At 39.8% G+C, this 17,657-nt stretch overlaps 1 protein-coding gene across 11 annotated transcripts in view; it reads right to left on the reverse strand.

Annotated features, from left to right (window-relative positions):
- The window catches only part of TRAK1 (trafficking kinesin protein 1), a 138,084-nt gene that overhangs the window by 34,910 nt on the left and 85,517 nt on the right, over positions 1-17,657 (reverse strand). For 9 of the 11 annotated variants that reach the window (XM_087769004.1, XM_087768975.1, XM_087768966.1 and 6 more), the window contains 2 exons: positions 6,287-6,363; positions 2,726-2,842 (listed from right to left, as the gene is read on the reverse strand). In XM_087769004.1, the coding sequence (XP_087625130.1) occupies positions 2,726-2,842; positions 6,287-6,337 (168 nt within the window). In that variant the 5' untranslated portion in view covers positions 6,338-6,363. Of the gene's footprint in view, positions 1-2,725; positions 2,843-6,286; positions 6,364-15,612; positions 15,778-17,657 lie in introns of those variants that run through there. The other 2 variants (XM_087768984.1, XM_087769015.1) reach the window with 2 other exon arrangements.

Consider the following 17,657-nt stretch of genomic DNA (forward strand, 5'->3'; position numbering starts at 1 on the left):
CCATGCTTGGTTCCCAAGACTTCATCTGTTCAGGCTTTCAATTCACTCCCTCACCCTGAAAGCTTCACTCAGCTTCAGAACTATGTCATGAAATAGCGGGACCTATCTTGGAAATAATTTAAAGTAGATGATAAAAGGATCCTCATAGAACACAAGGCTGTAGAGACATGGAACCTAGCTTGCAGGAACAATCCTTACTGAATCTGAACAACTGTTTCAAGAGTCCAGCTGATAGTTTTCCTGACTGACAGCAGCTAAACGCTTAACAGGTTGGAATTATTCACTTTAAAATGAACACACTCAGTTACACTGTACATAAATAACATGCATGCAAGTACCAAGCCAAAGAGCATTTCTATCTTTCCAACATTATCTTCTACTCTAATAGACCAAAACCAATGTTCCGTTTTTTAAGCCACCATTTCATATTATAATTCAGCTTCTTTCGTCTCACTTTACACAGAACAAAATCAAATCTGGAAAAGCCTTTAAAACCAGCTATCACCAAAACACAAACTGATATGTGACCTGGAACTAGAACATCAGGACTAGAGGGCTGTATTACTTAGACGTTACCACAGGTTTGAGGTGGTGTTATCTGAGGACTGACACTGTGTTTGAAGCGCTGCCGTTTTAGCTTCAGAAACACATAACAACCTGAAGAGGAAAAAGAAGCGTAAACTGGGAGATTTAGAAAGATTAGGAGAAGTTAAAACCTAATGACCGACTCCATTTCAAACACAGTGCACATTGTAACAGTTTACGTTGCTTTGGTACCGAGCTCTAATTTCAAAGGAGACAATGTTAAACTGTAGGTAGCACCTTCTCAGCAAAAGGGACACATCTTGAGATTGGAGCTGCAGCATTCTTACTGAACATGGCAATACAACAGCAGGTAGACACACGGTACCTGGGAACTACACTTCTGCTGCTGAAGAGGCAGACACCCATCTCCGTAACCAAAACGATTTACAATTAACAAAGTTTTCTCAACATAATGTTTATGCTTTCAGTATATAATTCTGGAACAGTAAGCTGAGCCTAAAGTGTCTGTCCACGCAGTATAGTGCTTGCTTCAGTGCAATCACCTTTTGTTCTCTAGTGCATTACAGGAAAAGTCTCAGTTCCATCAGGTTTTATTGAACACGATCACATCCCCTTCCTAAACCCAAGCAGCACCTGACAATACAAACTCAAAATACAAACCCAAGAATCTAATGCATTTTGCACAGGTCTATATTACTTTCGCATGTACCTATAAATGTGGCGTGTTACAAGGACACAGGGAAAACTTGAGCTACTTCATGGGATAGTCAGAAGGTTTTGTCAGGAGAAGTTTGGTAGGTCAGAGAGACATAAAGCTAAATTATTCATGCCATGACACATACACCAAGAAAACCTTAACATGATACCACACACCAGAAAAAACTTGTCTATATATTACAGAAACCACAGATCCCCCAGCCAAACCATTTTTAGGCAGTTTTTACAGAATTTAAAAAGTACCAATTCAATTCTCTTCTCTTATCCTTTGCCCTTAGAGACAGTTGTTTTAGTTAACATTCTATTAAAATATTAAAAATTCAGCATTAATGGAACACTTGAAACCTTCTAAAGAAAGATTTTCAACATACAAAAGTGTCATGACTGTAAAGCCTGATGAGCTCTGCCTCAAAAGCACCAGTTTTTGAAGGAGTCAAAATGACAGTGTGAAAGATGGGTGTTGATAGAACATATGGCCCAACATATCAAGCCACCTGGTAAGAAGCTTATTTCTGGTGGCCCTTTTCCTAATGCCGCTCCTGAGTCCCTCTAAATAAAAATAGACCTGGCAGAGGCAGCCCACCCCTGTCTCCTACCTTCCTCAATCAAATCTTCCATTCTGGATGTAGGGTATCAATGCACTGCCCTGCCCAGTCAGTATGCACATGCCTAGTGAATGCCATATCGACCAATGCACAAATAAATTGGTCTGCCACATGATGGGACTTAGGCAGCAAACAGCAGCACTCCTCTGGGACAAAAAAGAATTAGTTTTCCTTGCCAAAAAGGGTAGACCACACTAAAGGACAGTAAGTCAGCAGAGTTTAGTGATACCTATATCATATTCAGTTGGAGAAACAAAGGGAAGCACTCCCAGTATTCAAATGATATGTTCTAAGAGCCAAAATTCAACTCAGGTATGAAGAGAAAAGCATTTCGAAAAAAGCAATTAAACATCAGTCAGCAAGGAAGAAGCAACTGAGGACTGAGAAAGATTCAGGGGAGAAACAAGAAAAAGAAAGAGCTGCACACAAAGGGAGGGAGGAGAAGGGAAAGAGTGATTAGTGAGATAAACAAAACAGAGGGGAATTATGCATAAAGCAGGGGAACAAGGACAAAACAGGTAGAAGAAAACAGTGGACATAGTGACTCAAAACAAAAAAGAGCGGCTGGTTTCAGAGGAAAATGAAATCTGAGGCAGAGCAAAATTCAATGGCTTGAGGTGGGGGTGTGTGTGTGTCCCCCCGCCCCGATGACCTGATTTGAGCCAACAGGTTAAATTACTTTTTTGGTCACATTTCTAAGAGTATACACGCTATAAAAATGGCTGACCAAACCTCTGCAACACAGACTGACCTGCTATGGACAGGATGTCCAAGAAAATTAAGTATGGACAAGGTGAAGCTACAAGGAAAATTCTCCCCATCACTGCAGATACAGCACTTGGGCATAAAAATCTTACCTCTTCCCTGATGTGTTCTACTTGCTCCTCCAGGTACTCATTTCTTTCTGTTAGTGATTTATTCTTCTTTAACAGTGACTGGCCAATCCGAGCAGCTAATTCTAAGTCCCGTTCTTTCTGTGAAGCATTAAGAAAAGAAAGCTAATTTCAAATTGTTTATTCACCAAAGGATCAGAGGGAGGGTAACATTGTCACAAAAGGGAAGGAACAAGTACTTAAACAAAAAAAAAAAAAGCCTTTTTCCTCCTGTGAGGCCTGGTTTGTTTGGGTTTTTTTCTAATTTTCTTCTTCTATTCCTGCTTACGTTACACCGACATTATTCATAAAAGACTGACCCATACGGTGTTATTGAACCGTACACATGAATGCACAGCTTCAAGGTCTAATGTAAAACAACGTAAGTGAAACCAGATCTGGTTCTCTATTACAGCTTTGTTTGAGAAACTACTGAGGGAAACTATTCCATCACCTTATTGTACCATCTGCAGAATGCAATCACAGAGCTTTAGAGGTTACACTTTAAAGAAGCACAGTAAAAATAGCAAAGAACTTAGGCATTTCAAAGCATTCTTCAGTTTCCACTTGTTCCACCTTGAAATACAAAGCAGTCAGCTTTGCAGAAGCAGAAGCCAATTCCACCACAATGAATGTTCAGCTCCTGTCTTCTTCGTGTATGTGCATCCATTAGTGCTTTCATATAAAAACAAGTCCTACCCCTTTTCTTTTTGCATATGCCCAAATCTACATTAAGCGGTTACTCTCATGCCATGCTTGCCCCCTTCTTCCCCCCCTCTACATGCACAGAATTTGAAATAACTGGTCTAGACAGTTCACCACACACTAACAAATACTAGAATAAATACACATACTAATAAAAACTAGAAGCTTATCCTGTTGATGACATGTACCTAATACATGTCTCAGCTTCTGCAAAGCTGAGACATGGGGTTGTAATCCGCCTGGGACAGGATGATAAACTGCCTAAAACTTTGCACCATTCATTAAACATTTCTATTTGTCATTTTCTTATTCAATTACTAGATCTTTATAATATTGGGAAAATGGCACTAAGGCTAACTCCTCACTTACTTTTAGTTCAACACCATTCAAGGAGGAGTTTTCTCCCTGTCACTGAAAATACTGTCTGAGGCTTATTTACCGCCCCTGAAAGCCATCCAGATTTTATGACTAAAAGCTACCTCGTGTCATGTATACATTAATGTCAAAGCCTACAAAACCTACAGCTACTGATCACATGGATTTGAAGTCAATGAATTTGAATGAAGAGGCTTTCGTAGTGGAAAAAAAGGAAGTTACATAATAATCAGTAAAAAGAGAGGTTATTGATCACTGCTGTATCTACAAATACCATTTTCCAAATGGTTTCTGAAGGTCAGGCTTATATTTGCATTGAAAGCTATTGGCATTACCTAGTCATGAAATCTTTCTATAATCTTAAGTACAATCTTTCAGAACAATAGGTTCCACAAAGTTACCCAAAAAACATTTGGTTTACTTATCGAGCCAACTTATTGTTTAGTAATTTGGCTCACTTCATAAATACAAAGTGGAAAAAAATATATTGCTGCAGCTTTGTCTCTACAGAGGAAGAGCTATCAAGCAGCAAGGTTTCTAACCTCAAAGTTGAGGAACTTAAGTGTATTTCCAGGCTCTTTAATTAACCTTCCTAGACTTCCTACACAATTTATAGCAATTCAGCTCTAAATCTCAGTTGGGGGTCAGGCCTCTTACTCACAGTGATAAGGCACTGATTTATTACAGCAATATGTAAGATAACACTGAAGCCAGACACAATTTACACTATTATTAGAAAGGGATGAGAAAGCAGGTTCACAGAGGAACCTGCTCCTGTTCTTACCACGTACCCAGGCAGGCCTGGTGTCACTCACTTTGCTTAGGAGTGCTTATTTCAGGACAATAGGCACAGATCTTCAAAATACCTGCATGCATGTTGTTTTGAGATCTTCTCTTTCCTGTCACCCCCCCGAAATGCTGCACCTATCACCCTGCCAACTTTCTAACAGATCCATTGGAAGACTGCCAACAAGAAGACGACAAGGGGTAGCTTTTGGGGTTGTTTTTCCATTTGTGTGTGTGAAGGTAGCAGAAGGAGTTACACCTTAACTTCTGCAAACAGATGTATCTCTTGTGATAACCATCATTTGTGGAACAGAGAAAGGAGCTGTAAGTGCACATCTGCCTAGGAATAGAGTGATTCAATCAGAAATGATGGCCAAATACAACAAAAAAGCTCACTGAAAGTATTTGTTTTATTAAAGATTTACCTTTCTTTAAAGATTTACATGTTCCCCCATTTTTCCTTTGCTATCACCCTGATAAGGAAGTACAGCAGAAGCTTTAAAACACTGGCTCAGCAAGTCCTTCTAGCATTGCTCCCACGAGTGTGATTTCTGGATCTATAGACATTTGGCTACATGGACTCAGGGGAGGAAACAGTTTGGCAGAATGCTGCATCATTACTAGAAGGAGCCATGGAAACAAATGCAAGTAAATCTCAGCCAAACAAGACAAAGGAAACAGGACACAAACAGGTAACAGACTGTTACTACAAGTTAATGGATTATTCCAGGACAAGTCTGTTAGGTAAAGCATCAGTTTTAACTGGTATTTCATAGAAAGCCGTTTAAAAGAATTCAGCTCAAAGCAGGACTTTGTACTGAGATCAGATGTATCAAGTGTAAGTGGGAGATGTGAGTATTCCATGCTTGTTTCCTCGCAGAATTAGAGGAAGAACAAGACCACCCAGTGTACCTTGCTAGACACACCCCATTTTTGACATTGCTATTGCAATAAACAAGCAAATAAATATGAACATTACACTCAGCCATGAACTAATACAATTGTAATAGTTTTTACCTAAAGAATTCTTCATAAACATTATTTGGAAAATCATTGCTCAAGTTTACTGCAGAAAAGCAGCCGATTTCAGTCAAACAATTTATCGTGGTATTTATTGAACATAAGCATCATAGCTTGACAATTGCTTTTTGCCATTTCTTGAATGCCAAGGATTACAGTAACAATTTACATAATAATGGTATTAAAAAAAAAACTTGGAGACAAATGGAGCATTAGCTATTTTCCAATTTTGTGTCTATGCATTTCTCTGGAAAGACATTAATCGAGATAATAATTATGACTAGAAGACTATACTTTTTTTTATTTTAAAAGATAGTATCATTATTGATGGATTTATTATTACCTTTACACGTACTGTAAAAGTATGTGTCATATTAAGATCATTCCACCCCCATTCATTAAGGCAAATATTTGGCCAAGAGCAAGTTAAATGGCCTCAACTGAAAAATAAGCACAAGTAATCAATCCATATGACCGAGGTAAACAAATTACCTTTACTTACATTTACCTTGCCAATGAGATAAAGTGTACATACACTCAGCACACTTACTTCTCCTCATTTGAGGACAGTCTACCAACAGTCTTTAGCACTGGTACCATATAATTTCTGTACTACTTTCTCATACTGTGTACGGGTCCTTAAAGAGATGCAACACTTACCTCTTCAAGAAGACGTGTAACAGCATCTATGTCATTGTATGTTTTAGTCATCTGGCCCACTCTTTCAGCACATAAAACTGCAAGGAAATAAAATAAAACATTAATCATATTGGCAATACTATTGGGGGAAAATTTACTTTAAAGAGTTTAGGTTTGCGTAAGTTTTCATCCTATGTCAACTTTTCGGTAAGTCTACCGAAAGCTAAAAAAACAAACAAAAAAACCCCAAACCAAAAACACAATGACAAACAAAACCAAAGCTTCAAGTTAAACTGAGAATACAAGTGTTTCTCTTTTGTAATGAGTATTTGCTTTTGTCAGTGGCAGAATAAACTGTTAGAATGTTAAAACTTTCTTCTCTGAAGAGCAATGTCTTGAGTTTATAAAAAAAATAATCAAGGAAGAAGTGAAACCAGATGTTCTTAGATGCATAATTAGGATTCTATCATGTCACCTAGTCATTTTATTACGTGCAGTAGAATTACTCCATGAATAAGCAACTCCAATACTGTTAGTAACACTGTTCAACATAAAGATACTATGTCATATCAAGTTGGTAAGAACTGGGTTCTATGGTATGAGACAGCAAAGTAAACACAAAATGCATGCAAAATAATAAATGATTCTTATAATACACAGACCACACCATGGTGGCCACGGTATCACTCACAAATATTTACTTAGACTGGATGAGATGATTAATCACTAAGGTGGAACTAGGAGTTTTGTTAGACTGAAGAAAGTATGCAGAAGGCTCGTCTACCACCACAGGTGATCCTTTAAGGAACTACACTGACTTATCTAGAAGTGCGCAAGTTTTCTAAAAATCCACCAATAATCAGAGGAAACAACAGCACTTTCTGTTGTACCTTTACATTCTGTTTATTTTCAGCTACACCTAATTCCTCAAACCCTGTAATTATGAAAAAACGGACTGTTAATGAAGTTGAGTTGATCATTATGGACTATTAGTTATCAGGCTGTTGTAGCACAAACTGTTCTTCAGGGGATTTACCCTTGACAATGTCAGTTAAAGCTCAGTCTGACAGATTGGCTAACGTTGCTCTACCACGCATTAAGGCGGGGGGGGGATAGACAGATAAGGCTTAACAAGATTTAAAAAAAAAAAAAAGTGTATTGAGTACAGCAGTATTACCAGGAGACAGTTTGTCACCCTAAGGAAACAATGCTACTCAATTTATAAATATACAATATATATATACACATAAATATACAGTTGGTCACTGCTAAGGCACATCAATAATATATCAAGTGCAACAGTACTCGGGTATCTGTTGAAATGTTGGAGGTTTATTTTTTTCCCCATACTTGAACATCAGAAAGTTTCTTGAACTACAGCAAGAAGTACAATTTGTTTCTGACTATTTTCCTGTTTCTCAAATTCTGTTTTTGAGGATCAAATCCTGAAAACATTTACAATATTTAGTGATATCGGTAGTGCCAGTGAACTCCAAAGAATGTCATTCAAAATTATCGAAATATTTAAGTCTGAAAGTGGTAACAGTAACAAGTTTATGCTTTAAAGTAGTAATGACAAAAATTACATAGCAATATAAGGAATAACTATACCACTGCACAAGCAAAAATACAGTGCATCTGTAAACTCCAAGCTATACTAGTGAAAAGCAGACTAATCAGGATCCCACAGAAAAAAAATGAAGTTACTTGCAGAGAACATCGGCTATAGTAAACAAAGGGGCTAAATAGATTTCCATAAAAACTTCACATAAAGACAAATGGTATCATGTCCAGAAGACTATTCACAATAAAAAAAATTAACATTGCCATAAACCCAGTATTTTCAAACATAGTAAGTTCATAAGTCATGCAATAAAATGTCTATCAGAAACCCTGACGCCAGCAGTTTATTTTCCAAAACGGCTGTATACTAAATAGTTCCCTTGGTTACAACATTCCCTCGCTACTATAAAATAACGTTTGAGATTGTCCTTAGCAAGCTCAATTTTAACTCCGTACCTAGCAGTAATACTCACCACTGATTAGGACTACGGCAACTTCACACCACCCTAATTCAGGTGAATGTATAACCTTCCTAACATCCCAGCTGATAAAAGGACGGTGTTCCCAGACAGAATAAAGTCACTCAGCTGGGAGAAAGCGCGATAAAGGTTGACTCATGTGGCTGCTCACTCAGCTATTCCTTCAGAACTTGCCATTTAATTTTTAATGTGGCAGGGTAACACCACAGCTTTCTAAGAACAGACTTATTACTAGCACAGAAGTAGCGACCTGGTCATCAATAGCTTTTATATCTCAAAATTTCCATCAAACTTCTGTTGGTCACTGTTAAAACAGAGGTCTTTATGTACTACTTTACCAACGTGGAAGGGTTTCAAAGCAGAAATGATATCTTATGCATCCTCTTCAATGTTCAAGTGGAAACAAACTTCAACAGACTGCATGTAATAAAATGTCTCCTCCAGTCAACCACCTCCTGCGGGCACCTAACATGCAACGCAGAAGCACGCAGCTACTGACTAAAAGGAAGGTTTTCCTTTTGGAAGGAGGGCAAACTTGCGAAGACGTGTTGCTCTCCATCCCGCAGAAACCAAGGCTTGTGGGGAAGAGAAGGTGAAAAGTGAGGGGAGAGAAAGCAATTCAGAAGAAGCATTTAAAAAGTATGTAATTAGTCAGCCTCCACAGACTACAAGCTAACATTTGGCCAAATGCTAGTGCAGTGATTTTGATTTCCTTTGTGTCCAAAAAGTGAAAAAGACACACTATCTTGAATAATTATTTTGTGCTCTGATCAGTGAAGTATGGAGGGGCAGAGGGGAAAAACAAAAAACCCAAACAAACCAAAACCCACAAACTCCAGAACTCTAATGGCACGTTTCTAGCCTGCTGGAGTTTCTGATGAATACAAGAGCCTGGTAACACTACCGTAAAGACAAAACAAGAGCAAATGAAGGACAACACTCTGTAATACAAAACCTACAGTGCCAATTTACTGACCTCTTTTCACTCATTTGCAAGTCAGTAGTATTTTTGCTTGAGGGTGATAGGAAGCACAGTGTCTAAATGCATGCATGCATACAAACACTCAAATCAAAATACACTTTGCACCTCTCAGTTTATGGAGAAGGCTGTTAGACAATAAAAAAAGAATAAAAAAGAAATATGTCTACAGCAAGGGGAGGAACCATAGAATTCCAGAAACACAGAGTTAGAAAATGTGTTTTGGTAACTGCTTTGAAATAAATGTCGCAGATCCAAAACAGGAAACAAAGAACAGAGAAAACTTCTATCACATTATTTACGTGACAATATTAAATACATGCTACCGGGCACATAGTTGTGGTTCAAAGTATTTGGTTTGGTTTTTTTTTAAAGCCAAACACACAAATGCACAAATGCTACACAGATCAAGTACTTCCTCTGCCTTAAAGTACCTAGCACCATCTTCGTAACCTCTTAAAGCTTGCAAATTTTGGGGTACCCACATTCCTGTGTTTCCCAATGTGAGTACAGCTGAAAGGATGTGCTCTGCATTTATTTCTCATCACCTCTTTAACACAGCATCTGACTGGAAGCTTCTTTCAGGCTCTGAGCTCCGCACTGACTAAAGCACTGATTCGCAAGCTGAAGATGCTCAGCGAGAAGGGAGGAAAGTATGGACCTTTGCTGTGGTTTAACCCTGGCCAGCAACTAAGCAACACACAGCTGCTCACTCACTCCCCACCTCGGTGGGATGGGGGAGAGTATCGGAAGAGCAAAAGTAAGAAAACTTGTGGATTGAGATAAGAACAGTTTAATAATTGAAATAAAATGATGATGATGATGATGATGAAGAAAAGGAAAATAACAAGAGAGAGAGAGGAACAAAACCCAGGAAAAACAAGTGATGCAACCGTTCACCACCCACCAACTGACGCCCAGCCCGTCCTCGAGCAGCGATCGCTGCCCCCCAGCCAACTCTCCCCAGTTTATATACTGAGCACAATGTCATACGGTATGGCACAGCCCTTTGGCCAGTTTGGGTCAGCTGTCCTGGCTGTGCTCCCTCCCAGCTTCTTGTGCACCTCCTTGCTGGCAGAGTATAGGAAGCCAAAAAGTCCTTGACTTAGTACTAACACTGCTTAGCAACAACTAAAACATCAGGGTGTTATCACATTATTCTCATGCTAAATCCAAAACACAGCACTATACCAGCTACTAGGAAGAAAATTAACTCTATCCCAGCCGAAACCAGGACAAGCTTCCTGGACTGCGCCCTGAAAGTCACACAGTCACCTAGCACGCTGCTTAGAGGACAAGTATGTTTCCAGGAACAGGAAACAGCCATGGAAGGGAAGCGGAGCAAGACTACCACCATTGGGACCTGCTGCAATGAGCCACCACCCATCAAACAGGGGATTCAGGTGGAAGAAAAAAAAAGAAAAAAAAAAGTCTAGGACCCAGCAATCACAGGTGTCCCCAGCCCCTGCGCCCTGCATCCCTCCGAGGCATACCCCCTTTTCATTTTTGAGACTTATCAATCAGGGTCAAGTTAAAGAACTAGAAGAGAGCAACCGTGGCTGAAGAGGAAAGCTCATCTCTCACTGCTCCTCTTGCCATCTCTTTCCAACTACTGGGAAACAGAAGCAAGATAAGATGTTATGGTAAAGTTTCACTTTTTGGGCAGATAATACTGACCTGCACAGAGTCTGACAGGGAATGCCCCAGTGCATGGGGATTTCCCTACTACCAAAATTTATTTCCTCAGAAACTACATCAGGGTAAGAGAATACTGTTCAGGGAGCACAGATCCCTGGCAATTTTAATATTGATGCTTCTTACTGGCAAGGTGGCAGCAGGGGACAAATTTCTTGCTTTTCTTCATAACAATTCCCTACCCAAAGCCTTTAACTATGGCAAGGCCTGCAACATTCTCTATCAGTCACGAGAAGCCCTGCCTCACAAGTAGCTTCTGTCTCCCTCCCCGCTGCTCAGAGCTCTGTCCAAGCACTGGCAAGTTCATCGCATCCTAAAGGACGCACATCAAGGCATACAGAACAGACGCAGTAACACCGACTGACCAGCCGTGCCCCTTACTGCTGGGATACCACTCGGCAAACATTAGCCATCAGAGTCCCTGGCAGACTCCGACTCCTCAGCTCACATTGGTTTAAATTCTGAAAGTATATTTTTGCACTCCAAGGATAAAGCGCTTGCTAAAAATCACAACTTCAGTTCCAGAGCCACTGATAGTTATGCTCTGGCACTGGTTACTGCGAGCACTACATGGACTTGAGCCAAGCGCATGAGGAATTCTGAAACTGTGCCATATTATCTATATTCCCTTTCAGAGCAACTCAGGAAAACTATATCTAAAATGCGCCATCAGCTCTGTTACTGACCCAGACTAGAAAGATTTTATACGTTTAAAGGTAAATGTCATAGTTTCTCCTTCACTAAAGAGGAGCTTTCGGCAGCCCTGGTTAAACTGGGGCAGAGGCTTCAGGCCTGCTGTTGCCTGTCACATTTGAGACGCCCCCGAGAGAACACGTTCATCTAGAGAGCTTAAAAATTTTAAGACTACTGTCATTGGAGCTTGAAGAATGTGCTTCTGAGGCATGACCTGCTAGAAGTCCAAATTTTAAACACAACACGCCAGCGGTTCCTCCAGCCTCCACCACCGCTCCCCAAACCAGCCCCTCCAGGAGGCAGCCAGGGAGCCCAGCGGGTGGCTGCCACCCCGGTTAGAGGGACAACGAGCGGTCACCGCGCGCCAACAGCTTCGCAGCCGCCACCTCACGCTGTGGGCGAGCTCCGTGGAGGAGTCTGGAAGAACATAATGTTGTGAGCGATACGGACTCAGTCAGCAAGTACATATTAGGGCGGTGAAAAATAACTACCATAAGTTCAATAGACAACACCTATAGATTTTTCTTTTTCTTTTTTTTTTTTTTTAAATGTTACAGCCCAGCTTACTGTGATTACAATGGTGTAGTTTGCAAATTAATCTTTTAATATTAAAGGTGCAGTTACTGATTCTTCTAGAAGAAGAGATTTTATCTTGCTATTTAAGCTATGGTTTGAAGGGTGTTTGTTTACTGCCATTTCTCTCATACAGTATTCGAATAGCTTAGTAAATCCAATATTAAAGCCTCACATACAAACCTATGTTATTACTTAATCTCAGGTTTGGGAAAAAACTCTGCTGTTATTTCTTCTCTAAAGCTTAATGGCCACACACTCAGGTCGGTAGCCATTTCAAAGTACCTCCTCTAAGCAGGGCATGAACTGTAACGAATTTTCCTGTGATGAATGAAGAATCAAGTTAAAGGAAATTTCAACAAGAACGTCACACACTTGTTCCTTCTACCAGCATAAACACAGGTCCAGTGTGGTAACTTGGAAAATACAGCCACAACGTGAAACTAAGGAGATAAGGAAAATGCCTGGAGAAAACTCACCATCACCTTAATGCATACATCATTTACTGATACAGTTCAGCATAGCTCTTCTCTTAAAAGTAATACTTTTCCCACAGGATTTTCAATTAGTAGCCATTGAATTACTGTCTTGACATTCTCCTCCATCCATTTGTCAAGAATTGTCTGGACTGCAGTCCTTGCAACTAATAAATGGGCATAGGGCTTAAACCAGGACCTGGACTGTAAATCTTTCAAAAATCCTAAAATGAAGTTACAAGCCTGTATTAAAAGCCATGCATTGTCAGCTGTCTCCCCCTCTTAAATACGTGATCTTTTCCAACTCTTTGGGAGGGATTGGCTGTGCCAAAACTTTCAAGAATTACTAGTCTCCATTTTCTTTGCTTTAGTGTTTAAAGATTCCAGACCCCTGTAAGGACCTCCATTCTAGTCAATGTCTTTGTAAGATAAAACAGGTAGTTTACATTTTCTGTAAGTCAGACCCTTGGAGGGCCTGAACTTGAGATTTTAACAGTGATCACAAGACTTTTTTTTTTTTTTTTTTTTTAATTAAACTTGGGCTAGATTCTTAGGCTGCATTTACCCAATACTTTAGATAAGGAGGACTTCTAATCTAACTGTTACATTAGTAAACTGAAATAGTAATGACTGGCTGCCATCACAGGTCCTAAACAGGTAATAGTCTTTTCCCGTTCTACTTGCAAAAGCAAGAACCAAAATACAGCCCAGTTTCAGAATTAGCTGACCCAACAACACACTAACCAAGGAAAACTGACAGGCTGTCCTTTCATAGCTCACGTTTTTTAATCAACAAAAACTGAGTAGACACTATCAACAGATAGCGCACGAAGTTTCACTGCAGTCAGCTCAAAGACCAGATTATCAAATGAAGAGTAATTATGTTGCTGTCAGGCAAATTTACAACTCCAAAGCAATGCACTGGCTCTAGGACTGTCCTGCCTAGAGCTTTATGAAGGCGCTTCCCATACTTATCAAGAGAACCGATTCTGTAACGCTGCCAAGCGTAACACTGGTTCTGTGAGAGAGGCTCTAGAAACAGGGCTGAGGGCAGTCACAGGATCTAAATGCTGGGAAAGGGAAAAACCTCACTACATCAAAATGACCATGGAAATCATAGGTAAGCAGTGAGTACACATTCTGCTCACGGAATAGGCCAAACAGTTAAGGAGTGTTAAACACACGATTTCTACCACCTTCTTTTCAATAACTATAAATGGTTGAAGTGAAGCATATTCTCAAGACTTTCCATTTCTGATACTGAATTTATAACCAGATATGGCTAAAATGTTTCCTTTGTTCAGCATGAAAAATACTGGTGTTTCCATCTGCTTTGCTTATACAATGGATTGACTCATCCCCAAGACAAATTCTGACGTTTATAAGTGCGCCCACGTGCAAAGATACATAGAAATACCATATACCATTTTTGTCCATCTGTGTCACTACTACACTAAGTGTGTAGGTGACCTGAATGTATAGGTAGAGGAGAGAAGGCATCTTTAACAGGCATTTCAAATACATACTGAGCTTTTGAGAGGAAGGTACTGTAGAAAGACAGCGCTACATTTATCCCAGATGGAACTCAACATTTTTTATCTCTCGAAATCAACAAGAACAGTTTCAGACTGTACTTAGATCTGCATGAAAGGTAAAGTCAGCAGGAAGAATAAGAACAGCATGATGTCTCTTTCAGCAACCATTTAACCACTAAAGAAACAGGAATCAAACATAAAACCACATTGGTTGGCCTCTCTCGGTGAATTTCCTCCCCACCCCAATCCCCAGTTTTAAAGTTTCCTTTTACCAGTACCCTCTCAAGCACCTTTCTGTTTTGCACAGACACACAAGTTATCTCAGCTTCCTTCACAGACCCGCAACAAGAGAGCGGATAGTTTATTGATCAAGTAGGAATGAAATCCAGGTGGAATATTCGATTCTGAGGAATTCTTTACAGGAAAGTCCCATGCAACAGGATTCAAAGAGCACGTTACATCCACTGAGGTTTTGGATGCAGGAACTATTTCCCATGAGGTGAATAAGGGTGTAAATTCACAGCAGGTCACGTTCTCTGTGCTAACTATCTTTCAAAGCCTCCTTACACCAGCTTTATGATAGTATATTTGGAAGTACCAGTTGTCTACCACAAAACCACTATTTTGAAGTGAAATTTACAGCACATTAAATAACAGAAATGGTGCATTTAGCTTTTGGTACCTGAAGCCCTGAAAACAATTGCCAGACTGGCTGGAAGCAGCCCTTGAATGGGTACGCTTTCTATACAGCAGGTGCACAGGAGGATTTTCAATGCACATACATTCACATTCCCACCCTAACAGGCCAGTTGCCTGCAATAGTGCAGTTGTCCATTATTTCCACAAAGTATGACAAGATTTTTAGGTCATTTGTTTTGCTGAAAGGTTGAGTCACAAGACGCAAAACTTGGATTATTTCTGTCTATGTGGTTTCAAGTTCATGGATAAGCATAAAATTGTTGCCCTGTTCTTTTACTCATTTTTAGAGGTACCTGTTGGGAATAACAACCTAACACACAGTTTCAATCACACACACATAAGATGTACATATAAAAAATGCAGTGTATTTCCAAAGAAAGGTAATTTCCCAAATACAGTTTCATTATAAAAAAGGTATTGCATAGCCTACCTCTGTCGATCATGTATTTCTACTTATAAAGAAGTGTACATAAATTAAGATTCATCCTATTCATATAAGTATTTTCTTAGTATTTCATCCAAATGTACTGGCTACACATTTAAAAAAAATAAATGTAAAATTTAGTAGATTTAAACACACAAACATCACTCAAATCACTTACATGTTGCCATGTGCTACTACCATAAAAGTTTAAAACCAAAAGGTAAAAAGTACCTTCTTCCAAGATATCAAGGCTCTGCCTGTTAAATGTGCGTTCTCTCTTATTTTCCTTTTCATAGTCATATTCAAAGCTTTCCTCTTCGTTTACTGACATTGCTGAAGTTATCCCAGATAGACACGATAGGATGCCTTAGTCTCACAGGAGATGGGAAGTCATTCCCTCGGAGGCTGTATTTTTGGGGAGAGCAAAGCAAAGTCTCCGCAAAGCAGGATACCATCTTTCCTCACTCACATGCTCAGCCAGGGAGCTCCTGAGCAACTGAGTATTTGTCCTTAGCACAACAGCTTTGTATCGTACAGATGGGGTGGAGGAGGGAAGAGACCATCTGTCTAATAATTACTAGAAGATTTGTGTTGTTCCTCATACCAGCTCCGAGGGTAGCCAGTTTTTACTCAACAGCTCTACTAGCACATTTCAGACAAGTAAGTGGGCTGAAAGCCCCCTCCCCGGCACTCCTCACATCAACAAGGTTCTCTCTCCTCTGCCCCTGTCCCTCCAAGTGAAGTGGTAGCTTCCCACAAGCGTCTCAGCAACACGGAAGTCCGACCCAGCCTCCGACTGTCACACCTGGTGAAGGGTGTGCACCTTCACACAGTTAAATCACCTCTCAAGTTGCCTAATGCTGCAAGGAACAGATTTCACAGGATCACTGAATAGCTGAACACATGCACACGCTAATCCCACCCCGCAGACAGATCTTGAAAGTTGTGGCTATTGTATAGCACGGTCTGACTGCGGCATCCGTCACACACTAAAACCACTCTGTGAAGAATTGGGCTGGGCGGAAGGGAGTGGGTATTTGGGGCTTTTTTATTGCTTTTACAAAAAAGATTACTCTTGTATGAAGCATTTAACTGACTTATCACGTTAGCTGTCAAATATCATGTTTTCTACAGTAATCTTTACTCTTCTGCCTGCTGTGAGAAACAAAATACCTCAGGTCCACATATGGCACCCTAGTGCATTTTCAAGGGCGTATGCATCTCTTCTCTGTTCAACAACAAAGAAAACTCCTTGTGCTCAGACCTCTTGGTCTCCAACAGGTTGTGTTTGCTAAACTTTACCACACACATAGGGCAGGTTAACCTTCTTATTTAACTTTTTATGGCTATAGATACTTAATGTTTGCCCAGTTGCCTGCCTTACTTTCAATGGCAAATAGGTACCCTTTGCCGCTTGCAGAAAGCATTCCTATCTGCGTCACAAAGCAAAGCAGTCGCAGGGAAAGTGGGGGCCATGCAAGGCAAAGGCAGCTCATCACCCTCTGAGGGGCTGTAACTGCTAGGGAGGGAGACAGACAAACATTACAAGCCAGCAGAACGTATTAGGGTCATGTAGGAACAATCTCTCTATTACCTTTTCTCTCGTGGTGTGAAAGTATGAGGTAGTATGAGATGGGAAGGAACTAATTTTATATAATCATGATGAATTATTCTGTTTTAAGTTTTAAAGTCTTGATATTTATATACAAACAATGTAACAATGTTTATATAAACAACAGCCAAAGGATATGAAATCCACATAAGTGCTTGCTGAGGAAAGGAACACTCATTTCTGAATAAAGAAAGATCTTACTACTCAAATTTACCAGCTTGATCTTTGACTGCCAAAATTTACTGCAATATTCATCAGCAGCAACAGCCTCAAGAACTCAGTTGGGGAAAAAACAGAATTATCCTGTTCTCCCCATATCACAACATTAAAAGATGTAATTTTAATAATAATGTAATGTGGATTACTTCTAGTTTCTGATTCCTTAGAGCTTTTCTGTGTCTTCATTTCTCCCCTGCAACAGTGAATCAAAGCTCTTAAAAAAAATAATTAAAATAAATAATTAAAAAAACCAGACAGTAAGAGTTTTAAGTACCTATTTTCCATCCAGCATCAATTTACCGCATTTCAGTAATAGCTACAGAATGGAAATTCAGACAGTAACCAAAACAGTACATCATTTTAAAAGAATGCAAGAAACACCTTTTAAAGCATAGGGGCAGAAAAGTCCACCCCTGCCAACCCTGTTGACATACATGTTTTAATA

This window comes from Nipponia nippon, unplaced genomic scaffold (assembly GCF_047370975.1).
Source record: "Nipponia nippon isolate SJK-2023a ecotype South Korea unplaced genomic scaffold, ASM4737097v1 scaffold_1, whole genome shotgun sequence".
Lineage (NCBI taxonomy): Eukaryota > Metazoa > Chordata > Aves > Pelecaniformes > Threskiornithidae > Nipponia > Nipponia nippon.